This window comes from Xiphophorus hellerii, chromosome 15 (assembly GCF_003331165.1).
Source record: "Xiphophorus hellerii strain 12219 chromosome 15, Xiphophorus_hellerii-4.1, whole genome shotgun sequence".
Lineage (NCBI taxonomy): Eukaryota > Metazoa > Chordata > Actinopteri > Cyprinodontiformes > Poeciliidae > Xiphophorus > Xiphophorus hellerii.
Window position 1 is genome coordinate 15,665,087 of NC_045686.1, and position 27,464 is coordinate 15,692,550.

The 27,464-nt window shown below is 38.9% G+C and overlaps 2 protein-coding genes across 5 annotated transcripts; both read left to right on the forward strand.

Annotated features, from left to right (window-relative positions):
* Window positions 1–1,077: 1,077 nt before the first annotated feature.
* lpin1b (lipin 1b) lies at window positions 1,078–21,211 on the forward strand. Of its 3 annotated transcripts, XR_004342206.1 has the most exons (21): window positions 1,078–1,272; window positions 6,849–7,052; window positions 7,145–7,240; window positions 8,624–8,910; window positions 9,233–9,346; window positions 10,063–10,186; window positions 10,303–10,600; window positions 11,237–11,330; window positions 11,433–11,617; window positions 11,699–11,792; window positions 11,946–12,015; window positions 12,517–12,609; window positions 12,693–12,751; window positions 13,311–13,449; window positions 13,556–13,704; window positions 13,931–14,017; window positions 14,906–15,058; window positions 15,154–15,268; window positions 15,361–15,464; window positions 15,559–15,805; window positions 20,630–21,211. XR_004342206.1 is itself a non-coding variant. In XM_032585630.1 (20 exons), the coding sequence occupies exons 1-20, from the start codon at window positions 1,201–1,203 to the stop codon at window positions 15,728–15,730; spliced, it is 2,709 nt and encodes a 902-aa protein (XP_032441521.1). In that variant the 5' UTR covers window positions 1,078–1,200; the 3' UTR covers window positions 15,731–16,830. The 3 variants fall into 3 exon arrangements, 2 of the variants coding, with proteins under 2 accessions (XP_032441521.1, XP_032441522.1); XM_032585630.1 differs by lacking the exon at window positions 20,630–21,211 and having other exon boundaries at window positions 15,559–16,830; XM_032585631.1 differs by lacking the exons at window positions 1,078–1,272; window positions 20,630–21,211 and adding an exon at window positions 4,727–4,931 and having other exon boundaries at window positions 15,559–16,830.
* Window positions 17,627–25,814, forward strand: gnpat2 (glyceronephosphate O-acyltransferase 2). Of its 2 annotated transcripts, none has more exons than XM_032585632.1 (16): window positions 17,627–17,758; window positions 19,136–19,336; window positions 19,435–19,611; window positions 20,246–20,375; window positions 20,491–20,618; window positions 21,218–21,293; window positions 21,441–21,592; window positions 21,807–21,937; window positions 22,865–23,103; window positions 23,465–23,722; window positions 23,799–23,878; window positions 24,234–24,374; window positions 24,646–24,745; window positions 24,841–24,934; window positions 25,057–25,118; window positions 25,214–25,814. In XM_032585632.1, exons 1-16 carry the CDS (start codon window positions 17,747–17,749, stop codon window positions 25,264–25,266), a joined length of 2,034 nt encoding a protein of 677 aa, XP_032441523.1. In that variant the 5' UTR covers window positions 17,627–17,746; the 3' UTR covers window positions 25,267–25,814. The 2 variants fall into 2 exon arrangements, with proteins under 2 accessions (XP_032441523.1, XP_032441524.1); XM_032585633.1 differs by having other exon boundaries at window positions 17,632–17,758; window positions 19,141–19,336.
* Window positions 25,815–27,464: the final 1,650 nt, after the last annotated feature.

Sequence of the window (27,464 nt, forward strand, 5' to 3'; positions counted from 1 at the left end):
TTAAGAGACCTGTGTTTGTACAGCACTTCATCTAGTCCAAGGATTTTACATTACGATCAGTCACTCACTCATACACATTCATTCATGGCCCTCTGACCACCACAAGCAGTTGTTTTGCCCAAGGAGACAACTGAAGTAGATAAAGTGCGGGTTCGAACCTGCAACCTATTGGTTATAAAATTTTCAGATCAAGTTCAGGATTTGGTCATTGGATTGGATGTAAACAGCAAACAGGAGTTGTGACTTTCTTTCGCAAAAACGGTTTTTCTTGTCATTTTCCATGTAGACATGTGAAGTGCACAACTAATATTCTGTTGGCATATTTTTCCACCTGAGATATTAATTTCCACACCTCCTCCAGAGTTACCCTTGGCGTTGCTGGGTTTTTTTGTTTTTGTTTTTTGCTTCACTAAGTTTCATTTAGTGGCATCAGTACGAAAGGGGCTGAAAACAAATGCCTGATGCTCTCTTGAGATAGTTTTCTAATTAAAATATATCTTTACCTTCAACTTCACAATTATGCTCTGTATTGTGTTGGTTTGTCATACAAAATCCCAAGAAAATATATTAAAGTTTGTGGGTGTAACTTTAAACATAATTTTAAAATTAAGGCAGAATGAATACTTTGGCAAGGCACTGTATTATGGCGTTAATTCTCTTGTCACACAAAGCACATGGGCGATAACAGGGTCATATTATTTACAGTGGTCACTGTGTACCAGTAGGACCATGTGCTCACATAACAGGTGGCCTTATATGAATGTGACTGACGACAATATTGTGGTCTTCCATGGGGCAATAAATGTCACACATATTATAGCCTTTCTCCTAAGTAATTAAGGAAATTAACTTATTGAGAAGACTGACAGGCATGCATTTGAACTCCTCAGTGGGAAGGTCAGCTGTGAAATCATGTAAAACCTCTAGGAATAACATTACGTCAAAATATCCCAGCAATCCCAACAAATGCCTAAGAAGTCAGAGGTTCCAATGGAAGATGCACACTCAAGGGCTGACTCAGGTTTCCAACTGGGGGTCCCAGGTAAATTTAGTTCACTTGCACTTGACAGTCAGACACTTGCCGAGCTCGGAGAGTACAGACGCATGTTCAAGAACGCAACTAAGACCTGTGGAGTTTCTGCAAAATACAAACATCCACTTTGAGGACATTCCAGCCTTCCTATTTCTGAGATTTAACACATGATATCAGTGGACGAAGAGGAGCTCGATGAGGCCGTTCAGCAATATTCTACTGACACCACCTGGAGCTGGGTAACGTGTTTTACAAATTATAAGCGTGTATGAAAGAGACATCAACAGGGATTACAGCACTTTGTCCTTTCCAGCTAGTGCATTCTGTTCCAATGCAAATTTAGGTCTGAGTTAAATATTGAAGACCTGTTATAGAAGTCACCCAATAGGTTCAAATAACAGGGGCCGTCCAAGCTGCCGGGTGTGTTTAGATAATCCCACATGTAAAGCGACCTGGTACAAGTGAAATCTGGGAAGAGTGTCAAGAGGCCAGAAGAGGTGGGGGTAACAGGTTGCCAGGCTGGGTTGGTGGACGGGGTAAACGCTCCAGCGATCACGTGATCTTCTGACCCTGTTCATGAGAAGATCATGTGATCAAAGCAACACATTTATCACACAAGATGACAACTTCTAGCTCAGACTGAAAAGTTTTAAAATGTATAAGGGCAACATTTTTCTTTCAAAATCACTTTTTATTCAACCCTCTTAAGTTCCTTTATATTATGGTGGAATTATTATTCCATAACTCTGGCTATGTTTATGCAAATTCAATAAAATGTGGTGAGTCTGTGCGCTTTGAGGGAAGCTTTTTTGTTTTAACACAATGTCTTTTAAATTAAATACAATAACCGGTGGCCCTTTGGGAAAATGTGCCATCAAAATGGTTTCCTGTAACCTCTTAAAGCTTGCTTTAAGAGGTTACAGAGGTTTAAGAGGTTACAGAGGTTTAAGAGGGTAAATTACATTGATTCAGAGGTTAACTTAACCTCTGAATCAATGTTTCTTTCAAGCCCTGCGACTTTCAGGCCAGAGCAGCATAAGTCAGTCAGAGCAGCTTTAATATTAGTCTGACTTGTCACAACATAAAGCGTTGTATCTGTTAAAACAATCCACCCTTGCTTATTAATTTTAACAGAACGTGTTGTATTTGAGGGCTTTCGGGCAAAATCTGCCTGATTTTGCGAGTTTTGTGAGTTTCTGATAAAAATGTGTGCTAGTGTTTCTTTGAATAAAAGCATATCAAAATAAAAATGTGAGATGAGCAAACTAGAAATGATCACATATAATAAGGTTAAGCAAAGTACTTGTTATAATGGTTTCTTTGCAAAATACAAATAAATAAATAAAATAATAAAACAAACAGTCTGAAAATACTTGTACATCCTTGGTAGACATGAGAATCTGGCTAACACATTGAGAGTTCCAGCTGACCGCTACAGTATCTGACATTTAATTGGTATGCAAGCCAAAAGATGGTTCTGATAATTCAGTATTTTCAGTCATGTGACAAACAGTGTTGCACTTTTGTGTGCATAATCAAGCAGACTAACATAAATGTTTGTGCTTTTTGTTTTATTTATTTTTTTTAAATGTGCCATCAAAACTGTCTTTTCTTTATGATATTCCTCATCTAAGTGATTAAACATGTTGAGCACGAAGCTTCCAGCATGAGTTGTTTACATCAACTCTCAGTGGACTTGTTCTTAGAAACATGTCAGTAAAGACAGCTGTGAAGCTCATATATCCTAAGAGGTCCCTCTGAAACTGACAGAAAGACTGATGGGATGTCAGACCATATTTGTATAAGTAAACCATCCAGCTGAGAGATATGTTAGCTATCGGGTTTGGGGTTAAGTCTTTTGGCAGAATGCTTCTTTTTCATAAAGATGAACATGTTCACTGACATTTAGAAGTGGATCTAAAATCCCATGTTTAGAAAAGATTAAGAAATATATATATTTTAGTAAAATTACTGATGCCCCTGTTGATGGAAAACTGTTACAGTCTATGTAGTTTCACACCTGCTGATGGTGGTCTGAGGAACTGGTAGCTTACCACCATCAGCGTGTAAACATGTATTTGAATGGGTGAATGATTTATTATACTTTAAAGCACTTTGGAGTCCCAAGGCCATAAACAAATGCAGACCACTTGCAACAGTTTTTTTGTTTGTAAAACGTTTTTGCCAAAAAAAAAAAAAAGAAGAAGTCAAAGATTGCTGGTTGTCACTTATTTGTAAAAGATATTTAAATTGCATCTTTGACCCAAATTATTAGCCATTTTGGAGGGCCTAATTAATCTCGTGTGTCAAAAGAGCTGCACAGACACACATGAGGAATATTATCTATTGAGGAATAGCATCAAAACATATTCCTGTTTGAATGGTCCAGTCAAAGTCCAAATTTATATCTAGTTAAGAATTTGACAAGTCTGGAAAATTGCTGTCTTCTAAACTATTCAAATTTAATCAAAGGTAATAGAGACAAGAAGAGAGAAGAACTGGCAAAAACTTACTTGTGTAAAGCTAGTAGACAAATCCTAAGAGGGATGAACAAAGTGAACATATTTTGTGTGCTATGTAAAGAAGGGGAATTTTGTGCAACAATCGATAGATGGGTTGTTATAAAAATATCTTGTCAATGTTGAGCAACATGAAGCAGAAACCACCAGTCAGCCACATCCTTTTAACACAGTCTCTCTGAAGGGTCTCTTGCTACAACAGCCAACATCGGCTGTGCTGCGAGGTAGGGCTGTGATTGGTCAGGAAGATCACCTCACTGCGTCACGCTCACCGAGCGACTGTAACCGCTGACGTAGCTCCCAACTGCTTCCCGCCGTCGCTGCAAAACTGCAGGATGCAACTCAGTTAAATGTTCTTTAAATCTCTGCACGGTCTCCTGAAAAAGTGTGGTCAAAATGTTTCACTTAAGCCATGTGGCGGTGGATCTTTATTACACACTATAAAACAACTATAAAAGAACTATATAATCTTACAATTTGTAGTTTGATAAAGCAGTAGTTATTTAAACGTTTTTAGAAATCGCGCATTCTAGTGTGAATTGTTTATATGACCTTATAAAGCTCTGAGAAAGTGGCGCGACTTGATTTCCGTTTACAACCGAGTAGTGTACCTCTGTGGCCTAGGAAAGGTATTATGGCAAGCCGTTTGTGCAAATATTTGATCTTGTTTTGGTGATGGCCATTTCTCTATTTCGTTCCTTTGATGTTTTTCTGTTTGTTTCCTACGTTTTTATGTAAGAAAAGGAGTGCTCCAGAACTGGTCATGCCATACCCACCAAGAGGACGTTTTGCATCCATTTTGACCCATAACCCATAAAGTCCCTGTGTTCATAATATACTTCCTGTTTAGAACCCACTTGTGTTGACTAAATAGCCAGTTTCTGCAAAAATCTGATTGGGAACCAATTTAGGTTTTGGCGATGATGGGTAACAAATTAGATAACAGATTTTTAAATCCCATATATTTAGTAGAACTTTTGGCCTCACTAGATCATTCAAAGTAGTTAAAAAAAAAAACTAGTTAAGAGTGTAGGAAATAAAATGAGTAAAGTCTAAAATTACAGTCGAGGACATGAACTATTTATACAAATGGTTTGCCATAAAGTAAGCTGGCCAGCTCGAAGCTGATTGGCCGACAAGATGGCCGGTTTTGCTGCATGTGACATTATCGTCTACTAGGTTACACGAAGAGTTAAAGAGAATAAACAAGGATGGAGAAATGTGATTCGCTTTCACTTAAAGAGTCTACCACTGCGGCTGTTTGACGAAAACACAAGGCAATGTAACGCTCTGTTAGGGAAACGGAACTTTTAAACATTTTTGTTTTGCTCCACCTTGAGGAAGTGTTCGTTAAAGACTGGCATATTCATTACAAACAGGTATGTGCGTGCTTTTATAAATGGGCTACGTCCTCAAGTCTGTTCCTTCAAATGTATGAATGGAAATTTTTACTGCATCTTTGGGTTCTCATGTCATATTCTTGTCCTTACATAGTTGTTATCGTTCATAATAGTCATTTTCGTACACGCTGGATAAATATGTCTCAACTATTTTTCCTGAACTTAATTGTTTTAAAAATTTCATGGTTTTTTAAGAAGCTGATTGGCTGCTTGCCCCAGTCTAGTGTACTGGCATGTATTGGTCCATTTTGTAATAATTTATTGCCTTGGTTATTAAATATTCCCATTTAAAAACTGACCAAGCTCACTTCAATAATAAATTAATACGATGAGTTTAATTTTCAGAGGATTACGTTTGTCTGTGTTGTAATATGAGACTTGGCTGACAACAAAAGACTCAGTCCATAATATCTTCGGAGTGGACCAATGAAATTCCATCTGCAACTTGTGATTGTTAACCTCATGAATCTCGTGAGCATAGCTCTATTAAAGTCACTGTTTGAACTTGAGTTTTTTTTCTTAAACATACTTGTGAAACCAAAAGCTGTCAAGGGCGTTTTATGCCACTCTTCCTCTTTTTAAAAAAAATTCCCTCACAGCAGACAGTTTATTTTTAGACTCATCTGTTCAGCACTGTGTTCTAGTATCAGCTTAGATGTAGGGGGGGGGTGTTATTTACAATAAATGTTTCAGGTGACAGTACAGATTCTCAGTCTGACCTACTGCTTGAAACTCAGGGTTCTTGTTATTCAAGAGGTGTCCTGATCATAAAAAAGAGATGAGGCACATATCAGTCTTTAATAGGATGGGGGCATCTGCCAAATAAATCAAGGTCGGATTCACCTTGTCTGTTTATAATCCAACTTTGACATGCTTAGGTTACGTTTCCTGTCTTTTTACACCTCATCTGGAATTTAAAATGCCTCAAGTCATAAAATCAGCCTGCATGCTACATTCAAGCCTGTTCAAGATAGCCCCTTATTTGCATAATGCTTTAAGAAGGAGCTCACTTGAATGTAAAATTGTGTTCCAGGGAGATAATGCAGACGTCAGCAGTGGCAGAGATGCTATTTTTGATATTTTAATGGATTGTTGTGTAACTGTGTCTTTCTGGTGTTCTCAATGTCGTGACGCTGCAAGTTGAGCTCAGCTAATTTAAGACATGAACAGTTATGATCAAATGATCGCTTGAGAAGTGGTGGCAGGCTTAAGTGTGTTGTTTGAGCTCTGGTGTCTGGGGTTACTGACTGGAAAACAGTTGGATGTAATTTCCATACGGGAGAAGGAGTGAGATGGGTGGCAATGTGAAGTAGAAATAAATAGCACAGCATATGGCGATTTGAAAAAGTAGTCATACCAGTCAAATTTGTCATATGTTATGTTGCAGCCACAAACTTTAATGGGATTTATTGGGATTTTATATGATGGACAAAAAAAAGTAGTGCATAATTGTAAAAGTAAGAAAAAAAGGTTTCTAATGAGAGATTTGAAAAGTGTGGAAAGCATTGTAATTCAGCCTGATTAACTCTGATACCCTGAAATAGTTATTGAATTAGTGTGCCATGCAACAAGATAAGTTTGACGCTGCAAAAAACATGCAAGTGGGGCAGAGGGCACTTTACAGCGGGACTGTTACTCTGGTGGAGACAAAACCCAGCAGACGAGCTGCTGTAACTACAGCAAAGGGTGTTTCTGCTAAGTCATGCCTCAGGAGTGCCAAATATAAATGCATTTCAGATTTTTGTTTGTCAAAAATAAAAAAAAAAATGTCACCTTTTTCTTCATTTTTTCCATTACTCATTTTTGTTGGTCTGTTTGTTATTAATCAAGGGACAAATCCTAAATCAATTATTTTCTCCTCTTTCATTTTCCCATTTTCAATGTCCATTTTTACAGACCCGTCAAACCATGAACTACGTGGGCCAGCTCGCAGGTCAGGTGTTCGTCCAGGTCAAAGAGCTGTACCGAGGACTCAACCCTGCAACGCTTTCTGGCTGCATCGACGTCATCGTTGTGAGACATCCTGATGGCTCGCTGCATTGCTCGCCCTTCCATGTTCGCTTTGGCAAAATGGGCGTCCTCCGGTCCCGAGAGAAAGTGGTAAGGAGGCTCAAATGGGACAAACTTGTGGATTTTGTCACGGTAATGAATGTTTTAGTTTGTTATTTTAAAAAATATTTTCTCCTCTTTAGGTTGACATAGAAATCAATGGAGAACCAGTGGATCTGCACATGAAGCTGGGCGACAATGGAGAGGCATTCTTTGTGCAACAAACAAACAATGATCAGGTAATAATCAGGATAACACCTTTTGTATGGGTTCTTTGGTCATGCCATATCAGCTGGAAAGGGTAAAAAGAGTTTGATAATTATTTGCCATTTCAAGAATATTTCTGTTTAGCTGAATGGGTAAATCAAAAAGGTATACCCCAACCACTCATATATTTCACCACAAAGCTTTAAACACTTTTCCTCCTTACATTTCATCGCAGAAAATCAGTCAGGCTGTGTGCAGCCCATCTTGGATTTTTTTAGTTTCCTTTTTTTATAACAACCTTTCTCTATTTACGAGAGAGAGACTTATAAAGGCAGCATTTATTATTGGAGCCAGTTATACCTGCATTTCATGATGTTGCAGCTGTATGTCTCACAGTGAAAATATACCTACAGACCTTTAAGAACTTCACACGTTTAGCGTTGCTGTTAGAAAATATGTCATAGAAATAAAAAAAAGAGACTGAGTTAAACAAACTCAGTTTGTTTAAAAAGCGTATTTAATCCTTTGTTTTGGGAAGCTGCTGCAATTACGTAGGACTTGTCAAGGTTTTCCTTTGCGAACAAGTTAATGCAGCTTGGGTACTTACTTTTTAAACCTGATAGAAATGTGGTCTGCCAAAAGTAATAAAAAAGCTGAATAGTGGCTGGCTCAGACAAAGGAAGTGGGTGCCGTATGTTCTCCAGACTGGTGTCAGATTTCCCAGACTTGATGAGGCAAAGAAGATAGGAGGAGTCTACTGCTTCTCAACCAGTAGACTGGTTGAGAAGCACCACAGAGCAAAAACGGGAGGCAGTACTGTCAGACCACAAATCATGTGGTTAAACATATGTTTTTCTTTCCTTTTTTCCATAGGTCTGGAAAAAAACCCTGCTTTTCTTGAAACTGTTTTCCTTTCATAGAAATTCAGCCTGTTACAGGCTCAAACTGTGTAACATATTCCTGTTGCTTGCGTTTTTGTAGCTCAGCATAACATAAGCTTGAGATGCATGTCAAGAAAAATGTAACTTTCAGACAAAGTGTTTAGTTTTGTTAAACATTTTAAAGGCCCATTTGCGCTCATCATTAAATATGCAAATACAGTCAGACAGAGCTCATTCTGTCTTTCACCTGCATTCACTTCATGCAGATGTTTTAACTTTCTCAGGAAGCTTGAGAATGTTTACCAAAATGCAAAAATATGGGGAAACTCGCCATAAACCAGTGTGAAGTATCGACTTCAAATGTTTTTGAGATATTTTACCTTTAGCTGTTTTAAGGAGTTAGAATGGCCTTCATTGATTTCTAGTTTGAACTGTGTGAGGTCTTCCATGTTTAAAGACCTTTATGTCTATGTCTTCAGGTAACTGTTCTAGTGAGATAACTTATCATCTTTCTTGTGTTTGCCATCTTAACAGGAAGTGGTTCCCTCCTACTTGGCTACTTCTCCCATCTTGTCGGATGCTACCTTTTCAATGAGCTCCCCGCTGATGGGGAAGAGCTCAGGGGCTCCTGCGCAGACCCTGGGCTCCTTAGGGAGCAATGGCGAGAGCAGTGGCGCAATAACAAAGAAGAGGAGGAAAAGGAGGAGGAAGAGTCGGGCAGAGAGCACAAGGAGGGAGGAGAGTGGTGACTACTCAGCAGATGAAGACATGTTTTCAATAGACATCAGTTCTGATGAAGAGACTGAAATGGAGAGCAGCAGGTAAAGAAAAAGAAAGGGTGAAGAAGAAGAGATGTGGCAAAGCAAATATGAAAGGGAATGAGATATATTATGACTGTACGAGGATGGAGAGATGAACCAACTGACTTCTATCTAATAGACATGATTGAGTGTGATGTGAATCAGCTCAGCTGTTAAAGTTAATTCAAAATACTTTCAAATACACAATATTTTAAGTAGAAAAAGGACAAATGCATGTTTTCGTAACTGATAGATGTAAACATGCTAACCTTGATTGGCTACAAGACATGCTGTCATGCAAGTAGATTGAAACACAAGCTCAGATATTGTGTTTTTGTTGCAGGTCTTTACCAAGGGACGCCTTACAAGACGAACCAACAGTGGCTTCAGGGATCTGTTCTTTTAAACAGGCTGGGCTCTACACTCGTTCAGATGGAGAGTGGAGCCCGATTCATAGGTAATTCTAAACAAAAGCCTTTTCAATGAAAATAATAACATTTTATTCTAGTTGTATTTGTTGTAGTTCTAAAGCAGAGAACTTTGGACAATTGTGTTGCTCCTACCTTCCCTATCGGCCTCCTCGTTTTGGGACAAAATAAACCCATTTCAGTCTTCTTTTTAACTCTACATATATGAATGCTAAGAGCACTCAATTGTTTTTTATTAGAAATGTTATGATTTCCAAAAGAAACATAATCAAATATATGTCGTATGTGTTGTTTATGATGGTACGTACCCTTCTGTTTCCCATTTTGTAGGCCAGTAAAAAGAAGTGAGCCACATTTCAACAAAAATTGGTTTAACATCAATGTGACCAATTTGAAAATGTAACTAATAAATGACAAGAATTAAGTTTTTACATTCGTTGTTACTAGTACCACCTCAGCATGTACTACATTGAAATTCTCACTGTTTAGTAAACTTCAATAAAAATACCACTTCTGGTTAACATGGTGTTAATAGAAAAGTAGAAATAATGATATGCATTATCTAATTGTGCTCAAATTAAAAGCTGAATTTTTCAAAAAAAGATTTGTCGTTTGAGAATATGCACTACAAAATTTTTTTTATTTCTTTTCACACACTTTCCCAATGCGGGTCCAAGATACTCTACTCTTCTTTTTGTTGACAAGGAGATGTTTAATTTTTGTACAATATTTCTTTCCCCTCCAGTCGTGATAACTCTCGCCCCACCTCTCCAAAGAGTGATTCAGAGCTGATCACCAATCATTCAGAAGCAGACAGTCAGAATCCAGCCATGCACTGGGCTTGGGGAGAGCTGCCCCAGGCTGCTGCGGTAAGCAAATGTCCACCATGCACACATCTAAAAATCTAACACTATAGAAATAAAGACATCTTGTTGCAGTTTTCAATTTTCAACTCTCACACCTCTCTCCTTTTCCACCCCTTTAGCCTTTGTTTCTCTCACTGAAGCCTACCGGGTCACATGTTTGCCCCGTATCCATTCCCGTGTCCAAAAGTACACATTTCCGAGCGATCCCTCATCAGACACCTTCAGACCAATGTGCGCCAAGCTCTAAAACACAAGCTCCCTCTTTGCTGATTGAGGAGGAAGCTGAGGTCAAAAGGGGAACACCGGACCCGGTCACGATGGAATCAGAATCCATGAGGATGGAGACTCAGATGCTACCTTCAGAGGAAACAGCGACTTGTACATCCAGCAAAACAGACTCTCCATCAAAGAAAAAGGGTAAAAGTGCTGTTAGTCTATAAAGAAAGCGCTTCTATGATCTTCCCAGAGTTTATTCCAATAAGAAAAATGGTGTCGGTCTCTTCTGTTACTGACTTTTAAAATAATTTTAAGGTTTCAGAATAAGGTGCTGTGCTTAATGAAAGTTATTTAGCAGCACTAAAAACATCTAAGACATGAAGGAAAACAAAAAACCTTGCAGAAACTTAACTCAAAATTAGGCCAGTGTATCAAAGGCTATGATGGGAGCAAAAATCTCTAACTCAATAATATCAGTCCTGGCTCAGACTCGGCCAGGCAAGGCCAACAGTGTGAGCGAATAGTTGTGACTAAAAGGTCTGCAAGGACGTTTTGAAGTGAGAGGAATTGTGTTTGTTTTAAGCATAAGGTGAATATGTTCATGTGCAACACATAACTGTACATCTATAGGAATTTCCTATTTCTGTCATATCCCCAAATGGCAAACCAGACCAACCATTCAATTTGCCTAAACTTCTGGGAGAGGATTCCCCTAAACTCAATCAATCAAATACAAGAAATAAATCTTTTAGACCAACCTATAAGAAATTATTTTCCAATGGGTAATCTTACTAGAAGTACAGATGAGGAAACCTGATTTCGTCTTCTCTCCTGCAGACAAAAGAAGCCGCCATCTTGGTTCCGATGGAATTTACTTGGACGACATTACAGAGTTAGAGCCTGAAGTTGCTGCTCTTTATTTTCCTAAGAGGTACAAAAACAGATACACGCACACACAGACTACACAGTGATAACTCTGATCAATCAGTTCAGTATAATCTGACGTGATCATTTTAACACTTAAAACTTGCAGTGAGAGCGCTTCAGCCATGAGAAGTATCTCCGACCCGGGGCTCCACAGCACCAGCTTGTCCCCACAGTCTATGAGTTCGGGGGGCGACAGCGGTGTGGACAGCTACTGTGACCCCATGTCTGACATGCCATCAATGGTCATCTCCCTGTGTGGGGGGCTCACTGACAACAAGGAGATTACTAAAGGTACGTTATCACAAGTGACAAATCAACTCCACGAGACACTTCAGAATCTGATTGTTGACTGTTTGCTTTTGTTTCTTTTAGAGCAATTCTGTGATAAGATCGTCTCCTATCAGCAATTTGCAGAAAACCCCTCCATCATAGACGACCCAAACTTAGTTGTTAAAATCGGTTCAAAGTAAGAAACTCTTAAATAAATTATGCATAAAGTTGCCATTTAACAATTAACCCTAATCATATTTGGGAGAGTTTTGCAGAAATACTGTCTATCTATGCCTCTTTTAATGTATTTCCTGATTGAATTAAAAATATATTTTGCCGTCTCACGTAGGTACTATAACTGGAGCACCGCAGCCCCACTCGTGCTCGCCATACAAGCCTTTCAGAAACCTCTCCCAAAGGTGATGGCACGCTCATACAGATGTACTCAGTCATGTGTTTACAACACCACCCTGTAACCACGTTTAGTTCTGCACCCTCAAAATAAGTTTTATATTAGGTAACATCAGTCAACCTAATCTGATTAAATTTGTCTTCTCTGTGTTCTGTGCTCCTCTTGTTTCATTCTTGTTTCCACCCCTCCTTTCACATATTAGTCCTCATGCCTCAGTTATTTACTCTCATCCTTGGATTTCCTCCTCTGTTGTCTGACTAGTGTTTTCAGCTTCAGCTCTGTATGTTTGAAAAGACTCCACCCTGCTCTTGTTTAATTTATTGTCAGTCTCATGTCACTCACAAATCCTCCCTGTCAGTCTGTCACACTCATTTTTCCCAATTAGTTGAAGGTTTAGTTTTGCGTTATCATTAGTTGATTTATAAACTCCTTGTGTTTTACTTTTTTACGTTTTTCTTATTTAATGGTGTGTCGTGGATGTTGGGGCGGTGTATGTGTTCCTCCTCAGGCCACGGTGGAGAACATCATGAAGGAGAAGATGCCTAAGAAAGGAGGGAGGTGGTGGTTCTCGTGGAGAGGCAGGAATAATAATGCAAAATCAGTAAGTTCTTCCTCTCTGTTCATATCCAAAAGAAATTGTCTTTGGCATTTTATTTCTGAATGAGCAAACATCTTTTCTTTTAGGATTCAGTCGCTGAATGTGGGGCTTGTGGTACTGCTGAGGTTGGAAAAATGAAAAGCAGGTTAGTAAAGAATTCGAACTCAGAAAACTTCCATCGATCCATCTTAATATTTAATGTTTAAAGGTTAAAAAGTGAAGCCCATGTAATATATAGGTTCATGGTACAGTGAGTGATATATTTCTAGCATTTATTTTAGTTAATTTTGATGATTATGCCTTCTGAGCTACAGTTAAGTTTTTTGTAACTAGCCCACACGTCTGATGTTGTCTTTCATTCAAAAGTTGCTAAATCCATGGAGTTCAACAGTTGTAATCTTTGTCCTGAATATATCTGTATATGCGCTTTTTAATTCCCTGGCTCCAACTAAGGAAGCTTTGCTTCATGATTCTTCTAAGGCTACGGTTATCCCTGATGGTTGTGCACCTTACTCCGCAACCCATTATCCTTCCATTTAACTTTCCGTTTATGGGCTTGGAAACAGCACTCTGTGAACAGTCCGCTTATTCAATGAGTGTCTGGTGGATAACAGTCAAGTCATCCATCTTAAAGTGAATTTATCAATGACATTTTACTTTATTGAGCTGCATCATTTAGTATTTTATAACCTCTTTGATGGCAGACTGAAAGAAGAGTCATCATCTAGCGATGAAGATCACATTGCAGGCAATCAAACCTCCTCCATCATCCAGTCAGAACCTGGGGTCTCTTCAGGGGGCGTGTCTTATAAGAAAACTCTCCGCCTCACGTCAGAGCAGCTGGTGAGGACCTTAGTTTGACTACAACTTTCAATCTAATTTTCTTCTCCATATAGCTGAATTATGGTTTTAATTTCTTTCCTGTCTCTTCTCCCTCTCATACACGCAGCTGTCCCTTCAGTTGCAGGATGGTCCTAATGATGTTGTGTTTAGTGTGACCACTCAGTACCAGGGAACCTGTCGCTGTCAGGGAACCATCTACCTCTGGAACTGGGACGACAAGATAATCATCTCTGACATAGATGGAACCATTACCAGGTGTTTGATGCTTTAGCAAATGAAACACCTCTACTACAATAAAACTGTGCTTATTTGGAGTAGAATGGAATAAAATTTCCATTCTGTATGCTTTATTGTTGCCTAATATTTCCTTAGAGTAGTTGCATTTGGTTCACACTTATTCACCTAACCCATGTGGTCATTTACACAGTTTCTGGAAATAGCAGTCTGTCTAAATTAAAAACTCCTCTCAACTTCATTTCAGGTCCGACACGTTGGGTCACATCCTGCCCACACTGGGGAAAGACTGGACTCACCAGGGAATTGCACAACTCTACCACAAAGTCAGCCAGTAAGCATTTTTATTCTTATTTGAACCCCTAATGTCCAAATACTTTATAAACTATAAATATGAAGTGAAGCAAAACGTAGTTTAATGTTTGTACAAACATACAAGCAAAGTAAAGATGCGTAAAGAGTCTTGAAATAATTATTTCTTTTTTCCAATAGTACAATCTCACACTGAAAAAATAAAAAAATGTTGAGGCACCAATAATTACGTAAGATCCATAACCGTAGTTAAATTAATGAATAACATTTTCAGCATTTCTTAGTGTTGGATTATGCTCATAAAACTAAAACTAAAAAAAAAAAAGTGATGCGTGACCCATTTCTGGTAGATAGTAATTATTATAGTTATGTCACCACAATTTTTAATTGGAAACAATGAGCAACTGTTGATTTATAGTTGCTCATTGTAAATCAACAGTTTGCAATGAGTAAAAGTCAAGAGTCAACAATTGTTGACACTTACAAATCAACACTTGTAAAAGTGGAAGCAAAGTAACACAAAAGTCTGAAAAATCTGCAAAAGTATGAATTCATAAAAACTAAAATGAAAAACCCCTTTGGTTTAAATATCATAATTTAATGCTTATGTGTCAAGCAGATGAGTAAGTTGAGATCACTTACAGCTCTGTTATTGATTAAAGAAACAAAAAACACATTCCCTGTATACTAGTGTAATTTAATATGTTTAATGAGACCACTTTGACAATAAACTGGTCAGTGGAGGCCAGTAGGGGAGCGTTTCACAGTTTCTTTTTTTAGATATCTAGCAGAAAATACATAAAGTATTTTTAATGTACACACCTCATGCCAGTTGATATTCTGTAGTTCTGGACATATTCTATTTCTAGGGGGGTTTTGTTGTTTGCTAACCTCTTTGTCTGTCTAACAGAAATGGCTACAAGTTTCTATATTGTTCAGCTCGAGCAATCGGCATGGCTGACATGACCAGAGGCTACCTCAACTGGGTCAATGAGAGAGGCACCATGCTTCCTATGGGCCCTGTCCTTCTCAGCCCATCCAGCCTTTTTTCAGCCCTGCACAGGTAATTTTCCAACCCTTACCCACTTCTCTGTATTTATTTAACATTATCAGAAAGAGATCAGAAGCAGGGGAAACCATGCTTTTTTTATGCAACAGGGAAGTGATTGAGAAGAAACCTGAGAAATTCAAGGTGGAGTGTCTCACAGATATCAGACACCTGTTTTTCCCAAACACAGAACCTTTCTACGCAGCATTTGGCAACAGATCCACGGTATGGAATCATATATTTTAGACACATATAATAAATAACATTTGATCTAAAGAAATAAGTCATTGGAGATATTTTTTCTTTTACATTTGTAGGATGTGTATTCTTATAAGGAAGTAGGGGTGCCACTGAACCGGATTTTTACAGTAAATCCTAAAGGGGAGCTAGTGCAGGAACATGCTAAGACTAACATCTCATCGTAAGTGTGCTTGATCTTTATTATTATTATGACAATATTTTGTCTTAAATCACATTGTCTCAATACAGCCACCTCTTTCTAATCTATTTTCCAGGTATGCACGTCTTAGTGAGGTTGTAGACCACGTGTTCCCCCTCAAGATGCGTTCCTGCTCCTCAGACTTCCCCTGCTCCGACACCTACAGCCATTTCACATACTGGAGGGAGCAGCTCCCCCAAGTGGAAGAGGAGGAAACTACATGTCCACAGACTATGAGCTCCAGCTGATTCCGACCTGAACGTCACCAGCAAAAAGAGCTCTGAATGACTGATAGCGTCCTTGAAATGCAGCCGTGATGTGGACAGTGATAGTTCCTTGTGATGTATCTGATTATAGGTCAAGTATTCTTATGCACTTTCGTATAGAGACAACCAACAAAGACAATATTCTGTTTAGTCTTAAGAGCCAAAGGTGCTCTTTTATCAAAATACTGGATGTGTATATTTAGAATGAATTATCATGTATGTATTCAGGCAGCTTAGCAGAGTTTTTATTTTGGAGATTACCTTATTTCAATGGTTAGACTTCTTATTTATTTCAATAGATGCACTGTGTGAGCTTACAGTCCAGCTTTGCAAGTTACTCAAATGTGTGCCAAAGTTTGACTGATTCCAGGTGCTGTTTGCTGAAAAGTTGCTGTGTAACAACATTTCTGAAAACGAGGTTTAAAAACAATCATCTATGTACCGGTAGCTTTATTTGCAACTATACAGAACATAAAAGCACAGCACTATTAGCTGTAGCCAATAGCTCCCTGCAGTGTTTTATCTGTAAGATGATTTGTTGAATAATGTTTATTTTTCTATCCAAACTTGTGCGCATGTGTTCAGATGTCTTTTATATCACAGGTATAACTAGAACAACCTTATTCCGTCCAATTTATCTCCTTTAATTAACTACATGACTGGTGCAATTTAAAATAGACCTTAAAGTTGTGTGGCTTTTTTTATTGCAGCATCTAAAAAGACAGCTGGTCACAGTTTGGACAGGAATGTTTGAATGTTTTTCTGTGTAGTAATCTTTTTGTTTGATGACGCCAGAGACAGTATGAGGTTGAATACAAGCAGGAACCACTGTTATAGCAGTTTTCGAGACAGGTATATACCTGAGCTGTGTAAAAGCATCAAACCTGCAGTATTGTTTATGAGAGAGGATGTGTAGCTCTGTGATAAATGTTTTTATTCTTTCCATGAAAGAGCTAAAACAGATTGACATTCTTTTAATCTTTGCCTCAAACTGTGAAACGCTCCCCTACTGGCCTGCACTGACCAGTTTATTGTCAAAGTGGTCTCATTAAATATATTAAATTACACTGGTATACAGGGAATGTGTTTTTTGTTTCTTTAATCAATAACAGAGTGATCTCAACTTACTCATCTGCATGACACATAAGCATTAAATTATGATATTTAAACCAGAGGTTTTTTCATTTTGGTTTTTATGAATTCATGCTTTTGCAGATTTTTCAGACTCATTTACAATGAGCAACTGTAAATCAACAGTTGCTCATTGTTTCGAATTAAAGATTGCGGTGACATGACTATAATAATTAATTAGGCGTCAGACCCAAACTCTAAATCAGGACCACAACCAGTAGAAACTGACTAAGATAGAAAGACTTTGGAAATGATGGAAATATAAATTACAATGCAACAGAGATTAAAGCTACTTGCACTCATTTTGACAAAATCTATCCAAAAAGTGGAACATCAAGTAATATAAAATTGTTAGTGTACGTAAGAAATTAAGGACAGGACCATACGAATGGGTGAACGCAACACACCAAAGATAATCCTCACAATAAAAACAGATTTTTGAAATTTAAAAAAAAAAGGAAAAAAAACTATGTAGTTTGTCCTGTGTGTCTTGACCTGTGATGGACAGGTGACTTGTCCATGGCGTCTCTAGTCTAGCCTAATGACAGCAGAAGATAATCACCATTGGAATAAAAGAAGGTTATACAGTGAATAAGAGAAACACTTTCATCTTGTGAACAACTGCTGGAACTACAGTACATCTCTGCCTTTCAGGGGACCCTCAGGTTATTCCAGGGCAAAAATAAAGAGCTGCTGGTTTCAAGCGGGCGGGGAGGAGTTTCCGAAATTCAGCAACTCTATTGGCTTGCGGCTCATGTTGCTTCAGCTGCGAGGCATTTGCTGTTTTGTGTGAAGTACTGAAGAGACAAAAACCGAAAGTCAGAAAAAGGATCGTCAACAGCAGGGAAGGACGGATTTTTGTAAATAATGGCAAACACGGTAAGATACCTTGTTAGTATGGCATTAATATGCTCTTGTATTCAGCCGCGACATTTACCGTACCCTAGCCGTACCGTACCTTTTTACTGTTATGTTTACACGAAGTTGTATTGTTGAAGAGAGTAGAAGTAATGGTTAAACCTGAGAAAATAAATGAGCTGTTAAAAGTGCAGAACGGGGTCGACTTTAGCTGCTCAAACTTTGGCCCACTTAAAGTTGTTCAGTGTTTCTAAGCACGCCACTTGTTGCTTAATAGGCAGCTATTTGGGTCATAGTACAGAACTGAAAAACCTTCTGGGTTACCTCGATAACCTTAATGCTTTACATTGCTTAACACCAAGGAAAGGTTCCGTTTAACCCCCAAATATCCCTCCGCCTAATAATCTTAAAGCTGTACAAATTATTTTCTCAAATGTGTGTATTGCAACACATTGCCCTACAAAAAGATTTTTAAAGTTCTATAATGTCATAAAAGTAAACTTAGAAAAACCTACAGCATCAGGCGAAAATAAAACGGTGCACGCAGCTTTCTAATTTTCTGATTGCCCACAAAAATACAACATGGAGCACAAGGTTCTCAGCTATTTGAACTATAAGAAAATTAATTTCAATAACCCCATTCAAAAAGCAGTGATCTTAGTCATCATAAGATCACTGCTCACTGATCACTGATTTGGTTTAATTAATTTTGATTATTATGGCCTAAATTGAAATTCAGTTTCACTGTTTGCTGGAACTACAACTCTGCCTTTCAGGTTATTCCAGGACAAAATAAAGATGGCCAATCAAGCAGTGTTACCATAGTGATTAAACCAGGTATTGATACTTTTGCCAACAAAGGCAGATGCCAAGTCCTGCTGGAAATGAACTTGTCGACATCTGCGTGGACTTTAGAGTTAATAAAACACAGTGAACCAACACCATCAGATGACTCCAAGCCATCACTGATAGTGGAAGCGTCACACTGTATGTCAAGCAGTTTGGATTCTGTGCCTCTCCACTGCTTCTCCAAACTCTTTTCACCTTGATTTGTGAATTTAACGCATCACGTTCTTGCCTCTGTAAAGAGGAATTTGGAACAGTGAACAGCAGTCATTTTCCTCATTAGCCTAGGTAAGACACTTCTGACAGCCTCTTGACCAGGAGTGCTTTACTACAGGAAATACAACAATTAAGCCCACCTCTATGTAACTTACACCAATTTTATTTATGTTCCTTGTACACTTTTTCCTTCCATTCAACTTTCCTGTAATAACCAAATCCATATGCTTTCTGCATGCTCTTTTTGCTTCACACATATTTTAAATGTGATCATAATGTAGTGTTATGGTTGTTAAAAGTTAATCATTTTAACACAAACATTATTCTCTCCTCCAGTATAGAGTCTTGGATAAAGTTCGTCTGCAAGATGAAGAGGAATTTGTGGACATCCTGGAGGACAAGAGGCACTGCAATGACTTGAGATTTGCCTTCAGGACCTTTAGTCCTCCACCGTATAAAGGAGCGCCCGCCTGCTCCTCTGCTGAACTTAACCAAGCCGTGCTGGAGTCTCAGTATCTTCGCTACGTTATAAAAGAGGTGCGATTGAGCAATCCGAAAAGTTGCAACCATGTGAAGTGTGACGTTGTAGCAACATCGGCAGGCAGTCTGACTTCAACCCTTCTTTCCCTGCTTAGGTTGCTTTGGAGACGGAGTCATCTGTGGAGGAAGTGAGAGACAAAGTATGCAGAATTATGCGGGAAATGTCTCAAAATTTGCAGCTGAGGTTCATCAGGCTGATGGGGTTCACATTCAGAAAGGTGTTCAAGAGACTCTTCAGCGCCATTTATGTCAACATGGAAGGACTCCAGGCGGTGAGAATGAGATGGGATTAATACACTGAATACCATTTTTTATTTATTTATTTTTTGTGGTTCACTCACACTGATGCATGAAGAAACTTCTATACAGAAATAAGTATCTACTCTCGATAACGAGATTCTTAGGCGCTCTCTCACACATATTTAAACTGGCCCAAATATCATATGAAATTGCCAATGTTCCAGGAGTTACAAAGTACAGAATTCTAAATTTAAATTGTAGGTCGTGTTCAGAAACAGAAAAAAAACCCAAACTGCTTTGACACATGTGGGAGGTAGTTTTACGTTTTTGATCTCTGTCATTGGTAACCAGTGCAGTTTTGCTTTTAAGTATTTTTATTTCCACCTGTGCACTAAGTGCGTCACTTTATCTGTACAAATAAAAAGTAGTAGTGTCAACTTTTTATCAGTTCTTATGGGATATTTCTTTTTTTCTTCTCTTCTGATATGAAATAATGTTCTTTTTTTAAAAATTCCAGTCTACTGTAGAAGTAGAGGAGTTACTGTTGTGTGGGCTACAGTCTTTTTTTTTTTTCGTCTATTGCCTTTTGATATATATTTTGTCAATACTCATCAGTTGATTTATCAAACAAGATGTTTTTTTTCTTATTTCTTTTCTTCTTTGCAGCTCCAACAAGCCACTCAAGAGTTCCCCGTTATCCTGATGCCCAATCACAGGAGTTACATCGATTTCCTTGTTGTCTCCTACATCTTGTTCAACTACGACATTCCAGTGCCCGTAATTGCTGCAGGAATTCGCAAGTATCTATTCAGTTTGGACCGATCCATTATAATTAGAACAGTCAGAAATTATTCTGACAAGCAGTCTCACAGTTTTCTTATCCTGTTCTGTTTTGTTTTTCCTCCTTAAAGCTCTTGCAGGGATGAAGATTGTGGGAGAGATACTGCGTCGTTCCGGGGCTTTCTTTATCCGACGTGCCATTCGCTCTGACAAACTCTACTGGGCTGTGCTGTCAGAATATGTTCGAACAATTGTCAGAGTAAGGCATATGATGATTTGGTGGATGATGTAATGTCAAACTGCTTTAACTACAGTTCCATTCAAAAATAGATGTAATCATAAAGCAGACAGGGAGAGCTTTGTTAAACTAGTTGTTTTTTTGGGGGGGGTTACGCCAATTGCGCCTTTAGCATAGACCAAAAATCTTTTTAAGTTAATATGAGGTTCCAGAGGCTTAATGTTGGCCTCCTTTAAGAATAATTTTCCTGTGGAACACCAGATTTTTCTCCAGGTTTCGGCTGTCTGACCCAAGCTGTCATCCTCAGAAAAAGGAAAATTTGTTAGGATGTTCAAGAACAATCCAGTTACCACTCTCTGTTCAAGTTATGCTATAAAATGGAGACTTCTGGAAAACTGCTGTTCAGATTGAAGCCTGTTTTGTATTAACCTGGACTTGGAGAGTAAACCAAGACTGATGTTTCTGTTCCAACATTGACATCTTCAAGCTATAACTAAGATTTGTCCACAAGAGGAAGCCCATGTTGGCAACTGTGTTTACAATAAATTGATCCCATATTCCCACTTCAGTTTTTGATATCTGCTAAGAGGCAAACTAACATTTTGAAATGTTTTCTGTAGACAGGATTTGCCCCTCTGGAGTTTTTCGTGGAAGGTCTCCGGAGTCGAACACTGAAGTCCCTCCCACCGAAGTTAGGTGAGCTCACTCACATCTGTCGACGCCATTTAGTCAATTCTCCGTTTTAAAGAGTATGTCTTAATATTTTTACTACATTCTGATCTTTCTTTTCGTTATTGGGTTCTCTGGTTCCAAATGCATTATGGTATCTGGAAATGTCTGCAGGTATGATGAACATGATCCTGGAGCCATTCTTTAAAGGCGAGGTGTATGACATCACCTTGCTGCCCATCAGTATAAGCTACGACCGGGTGCTGGAGGAGTCGCTGCTCGCACATGAGCTACTGGGTGTCCCCAAACCCAGAGAAAGCACCGTGGTATGACCTGCTATTTTTATAAATCCATTCAGCTCTCAGAATGTATTTTCTTTAAGTTCCTACAGTAGGTTTGCCAAAGATCACAATTTATAAACACAGAAATAGGGTGAATATAATACCAGCTCAACCATCATTAGATCTGGTCTGAGATGATGCATACTGCACATATCAGCAGTTTTTCCTTTTGTTATGATTGGTCTCATTCTCTCTGCAGGGTCTATTGAAGGCCAGCAAAGTTCTGCAGGAGAACTACGGCTGCATGCACGTGAACTTTGGCCGTCCCTTGTCTGTCCGACAGCTGTGTGAGGGCAAGATAAATCGCTGCCAGTACAACCTTATACCTAGGTAGAGAAAATCACCTGCTGAGCATATATAGTTCACTAGTGACCTGCAGTATCAACAGCTTTTTAAACAAAAACATCCATATTTCACATATTTGTTTTGCTACTTCATTAAAAAAAAAAAAAAAGCTGATTTAAATATATTTCATTTAACAGACCAAAACAAAATGCTGCATAATTTTTGTGGCGTAAGTACAATACTACTCGGTTGGTAATTGAAAGTTTGAAGGTGTTTCTTGCAACTCTGTTTATTTCCTCTGAGTTATTCTGTAAGTACAACCTTAGGCTGCAATTGTGGCTTTTAAGTCTTTTGCCCCGAAACGTAAAAATGACTTAAATCTTTGCACAAAAAAGGTTAGTTTCAGTCAGATTAGAAGGAGAACATAAATTTTCATGCATTCCTATTTATTACCAGTTGGATGTAGGACTGGTCTTTTACTGGGTCACACTAGAAATTACCTCCCTGGTTTTCTGCAGCCTCTTGCAATTTGTTTTGTTTATTATTACCCTGTTTTTAGTATCTTCCATCTTTCTATCAACTCTTCCCATTTTCCTGGTTCCTGTTGAAGAAAAGCATCTCCCCAGCACTATGCTGCCACCACCATTTTTGACCAAAGAGACACACGTTCAGGGTGACTGGACTGGCCAGAGCACCCTCTTTCACATGTTTGCTATGTCCCCATCTTGGCTTGCGACAATAGTTTACGGATTCTCCTGCCTGACCTGTGTATGGGTTTTAAATTTAGAGCTCAGATGTAACAAATGGGTTCTCTTGTAATGTAACGTTTAAATATATACTGCATAAATGTCCAAGAAACTGGGAAAAAGAAACATTGATGTAGCTGGAAAAACTGTAGTCATTTAAATTTTAAATTGGCTGTAGTCAAATATGATGATCTGTCTCATCCAGCTCTCTGTTCCCGTTGTTCAGGGATCTTCCTCAGAAACCCAATGCAGAGGCTCAAGCCTGTGGAAGCTGGCTGGCTCATATGATTGTACGGCTCCAAGAGGAGGGCGCTCTGACCAGCCCCTGGTCTCTGATGGCCTGCATCTTGCTCCAGGTTCCTACTACAGTCTTAACAGAAGAGGGTCTGCTGTTTCACCAGCTCACAGAGCAAACCCTCTGGCTCAGGAAGCTGGCGCTGGATTTTAGGGCTCATCTTAGGCCTGGTGGGTGTAAGGTGCTTTTCACATATATTCTACAAATGTTATTGTCTTTTATGTACAGGTTACTTGCAGTAAATGCATTTATAGGCTTTTTGACTTATGTTTTCCTTCAATGGCTAGTAGGTGGCATTTGTTTTGGCATGTGATGGTGGAGGCCACACAGTGAGGTAACACTTTCAGGACAAACGGGTTCCTTGATCTGGTCTGAAGTAGATCAGACAGATTAGATGAATGTGAGTTGGCACAAGTGCTCACGCTCACTTAGAGCATATTCACTGGATTAAAGCACTTCTAGTGATTTAGGACTAATGCTAAGAGTGCAATATCTGAACTGTTTTTTTTTGTTTGTTTGTTTTTTTTGCAGAAAAAGTCCCAGATTCAGATGTAATGTCTTCCACCGTGGCTCTCCATCGATCTGTTGTTTACCGTAAAGCGGGACGTGTCTTTTTGACGCGAAACGATGAGCTTGAGAGGAAACACTCGATCGTCCCAGAGGACGACATGATGAGGACGGCGGCTGCGTTCCTGATGCTGGCTTCATACAGAAATCAGTGCCTGCATGTTTTTGTGCGTCCTGCGCTGCTTGCTTTGGCCATGAGTATCAGAAAAAGCACAAGGAAAGGTGGGGAGTTTGAAAGGACGTGACATCATTAACTTTTTCTAGTAACTCATGTAAATAGCTCACTGTCTGTTCACAGATGAGCTCCTCACATGCTTCTGCTTCCTGCAAGAAGTTTTCTCCAACGAATTTGTTTTCATTCCTGGCAAATCTTCTCAGGTAAATCCCCTCGTTGTCAGCTCAGATATTAATTATTCTTTAAATTAAAATGCTTGTATTAAACTCAACATGCTCTCATGGCAGAAACTATGGGGTGTAGCAGTACTACACTGCTACACATAGGAATTAAGTACCAATGTACATGTACATTGGTACATTTTTACCCAATGTATTGACATTGGGTAAAAATGCCCAAATGTCAGTACAGAAATTTGAACAAACACATTTATTTGTTTTTTTTTAAATTAAATGACAGAAAGTTAGTTGATTTGGGGCTGGGGGGGACTCCAAAGATTTCCACAAATGTTCTTTTTTTTTTATGAGCATGTTTTGGTTTTTTTTCCCCAATATGTAGGACTTTGATGAGGCATGCTCTCTGCTACACGAATGTAAAGCAGTCCATGTCAGTCAGTGGGAAGTGACGGATTCAGACACAGGACTGGAGGTGTTGTCTTTCCTGCAGGAGCTGCTGAAACCCTTCATAGAGTCCTATCAGGTGTCCTTTACAATCTGTGTTACTAATTAGGATCATATCAATTTATTTCAGTCATTCAATTCAAAAAGTGAAACACGCAGGTTAAATACACACAGTGATATATTAAAATTTTTTATTTAATTTTGATCATTTATGTTTGTCTCATAAATCCGAAATTCATGTCATTTTTCAAAAATCAGAAATAAAAAGGGGATTTTTACATAGACTATTATGTTAAAGTGATCATGCCTGAGGATCTAATATGTATGTTTTTTTTTTTTTTTATGAGCAGCTGATGTTCAGATTCCTCTGTGAGGAGAGAGACTGTGTATTCAGAGAGAAAGACTTCCTGTCTGGTGTGCGAACTCTGGCTACAAAACTCATCGTCTCAGGTAAAAAAAAAAAAAAAAAAAGTAAAAATGACAACTGCCCTCCCTCCAGCTGCTCACAAATCAGTTTGTTTTTGGTCTTCTTTTTTTTTTTTTAGGGGAACTCCACACCTATGAAGCCCTCTCATCGGACATGCAGAAAAACGTTTTGTCATCGCTGCGGAGGCTGGGGGCCGTCACTAAGACAGAGATGTGAGTTAATGAGATCGGGCCCTGAAAATCTGTTTTATTTAATTTAAACTCACTTTATTTGGTGGTTCAGATATTGCGTTATTACAACAGTTATTCAAGATTTTATTCTTGCCTGATTGCAGATCTGAGAATAATGAATATAAAGTGAACAAATCAGCTGTGAGAAGAACTGGAGACATGCTTGGTAAGTGTAGTAAAATCCCCCCCCCCCCCCCCCCCCCCAAGATCACACCAACACCCTGACATCTTCTGGGTATTTTTTTTTTTTTCTTGCTGCAGCTGGAAGAATCCCTCCGCAGATTGTCCAGGCTGCACCTGATGCCAGACTGTAGTCTCAGCTGGAACTGATCCTTTCTCATCACTTGATGCCCGACTTCTGCTCTTCTGGGGCCTCTACATATTTTTATACCTCCCTGCTAATGCCGGAAGTGTAAAACTAAACTTTGTACCACTGAAAAATTGCTGCTTAAACACAAAATAGGGATAGTAAGTCAATGAAAACATTTGAATGAATAAATCATTTTTTCATATTTATTAATCATGTCATGTTTAATGTTTTTTTTCATTGTGATTTAATAGGTACATGTTTTTACTAAATTTTTTTTCACCATGCAAAATTAAGTCAGAAACCATATTTCTTAATAATAAAGCTTAGTGAATGTAAAGATGTGTAAAAATGCTAGTTTTTGCCTAATAAATTTTTACAACATTGACACAAATGTTAGATATTCTAATTATTTTAACAAGGAATTAAGGATATTTTTAACCAGCATTATCAATTCTCAGTTATTCTTTGATTTTCTTAAATGTATGTTAGATTTATTGTTGACTGACTGTGAATGAACAACAGGGCACTTTAAAAATAAACCGGATTAATTAAGCCAGTCACTGTAGAGGTCTTATTGAGTTGAATGTTTCATTGTGCTTTTAGTTACTTGAAAATGAACTTTTCTAATTCTGCTTTGTGTGAATTAAGGTCGACATCACAAGACGCATTAAAAATGGACCTAAGTTAGCGTTTTGATACATTATGGGTGAACAGTGACTTTCGAGAGGTTTTGATTTGATTTAATCTTCATTAAATAACTTTCAAAACCAACTGAAAAGCCCATGAGGTGACGTTCTGCAAGCAACAATCTAGATTTAAAGTGAACAGGAGTATTTTTATGAAAAAGTTGGACTAGCACCTTTTAAGATAAGATCTCAACTTTGATTTGTTTGAGAGATTTATTTTCATTTCAACAAAATCAAAATGGGTATAACAAAACGCACCATAGGTAGTGGTCCTCTTCCATAACCAAGTAAGATGGTTGACTTCAACAGTAAGTTAAAGCCAGTGGTCAAAGGTGTCCCTCCTATCGGATCAAACCCATCAAGTGTACCTTTAACCTGTGACCAGTTCAGAGAAGGCCTCTTAAGTGCCACTTAAGCAGACAAACGCTTATCTGTACACAGGTGGCACGTCCACCTTGATGCGTAAAGCGCTGACAGGGTCTTGACAGAACACCGAGATGTACTCCAGCACTTTGCAATTCAGCTTTTTCTCGCTCTCCTTGGCCCTGACTCGCTCCTTGTCCCACCTCTCCTTCTCGCCGTTCATCTGAGAGAAGAGGTTGATCTGGATGGTGCGCAGCGTTGCGGCCAGGATGTAAAAGCCTCCCTGCAACATGTGGCAGAAGGCGGCGCCCACACTGAGCGCCGCGCCCATCAGGTTGGGCACCGTCTCGCACACTACGCACAGGCCCTCCAGGAAGTGCAGCGTGCCTTTCTTGGCCAGCGGCTGCTGCTGGCCCTGGTGGAGGTATCCGTGTTGGAGGGACGGACTCTGCTGGGCATGATTGAGCAGGTACCGCGCGCAGTCGGCGAAGTGGGTGGCGGCCCTGCGCAGCGGGAGCAGGGCCAGGTACAGGTGGCAAGCGGCTTTGGTGAGAGCATGGAAGAGCAACCGCAGCTCAAGCACGGCGTTACCTGGAGATAAGACGGGAGCCGGGTCAGCTGGAGACTAATTTAACTCTGTGACTAGTGTCACAAACCATTACAAACAGTGTCTACTGCTGGATTAAAGGCTGCTCGGACAAACCCATGCTGCTATCCATGCAGAACAAAACAACCAATATTACAAACTTAAAAGAATTCACAAATTTTTGAGTTTTTCCAACAAGGGTGTATTTTTTTTATTTTTATTTTTTTACTTGACTCTAATAACACCATAATATTTTAAACTTTAAAATGTGATGACGTGCTCTTGTTCACCTGTTCTAGTCACATAAATAGGAAGCACAGATCCACCGTTTGTCAGCTCTGTATCAGATAGTCACTGAAGTTGATTTAATCAAAAATAAACCCATTTATAAGATTAATTTCTTTGTTTTACCTTCTAATACCAACAATAATTGCAGCCAAAGTAAGTCAGCAGCAGCCTTGCCACATATCGAAGTGAAACTCTCAGATGTCTACCAACAGCTTTGACCTACCGTCTATGAAGCAGACTATCCAGAGTAGAGCAATACTCGCTGCCAACCAAGTCCAC

Coding starts and splice junctions, on each gene's coding strand:
- gnpat2 (XM_032585632.1), top strand. Junction 20,376..20,490: donor CGTAATTGCTGCAGGAATTC/GCAAGTATCTAT, acceptor TCCTCCTTAAAG/CTCTTGCAGGGATGAAGATT. Junction 21,938..22,864: donor CAGTACAACCTTATACCTAG/GTAGAGAAAATC, acceptor CCCGTTGTTCAG/GGATCTTCCTCAGAAACCCA.
- lpin1b (XM_032585630.1), top strand. CDS start 1,201: ATGATATCAGTGGACGAAGAGGAGCTCGATGAGGCCGTTCAGCAATAT. Junction 9,347..10,062: donor GAGTGGAGCCCGATTCATAG/GTAATTCTAAAC, acceptor TTTCCCCTCCAG/TCGTGATAACTCTCGCCCCA. Junction 10,187..10,302: donor AGCTGCCCCAGGCTGCTGCG/GTAAGCAAATGT, acceptor CCACCCCTTTAG/CCTTTGTTTCTCTCACTGAA.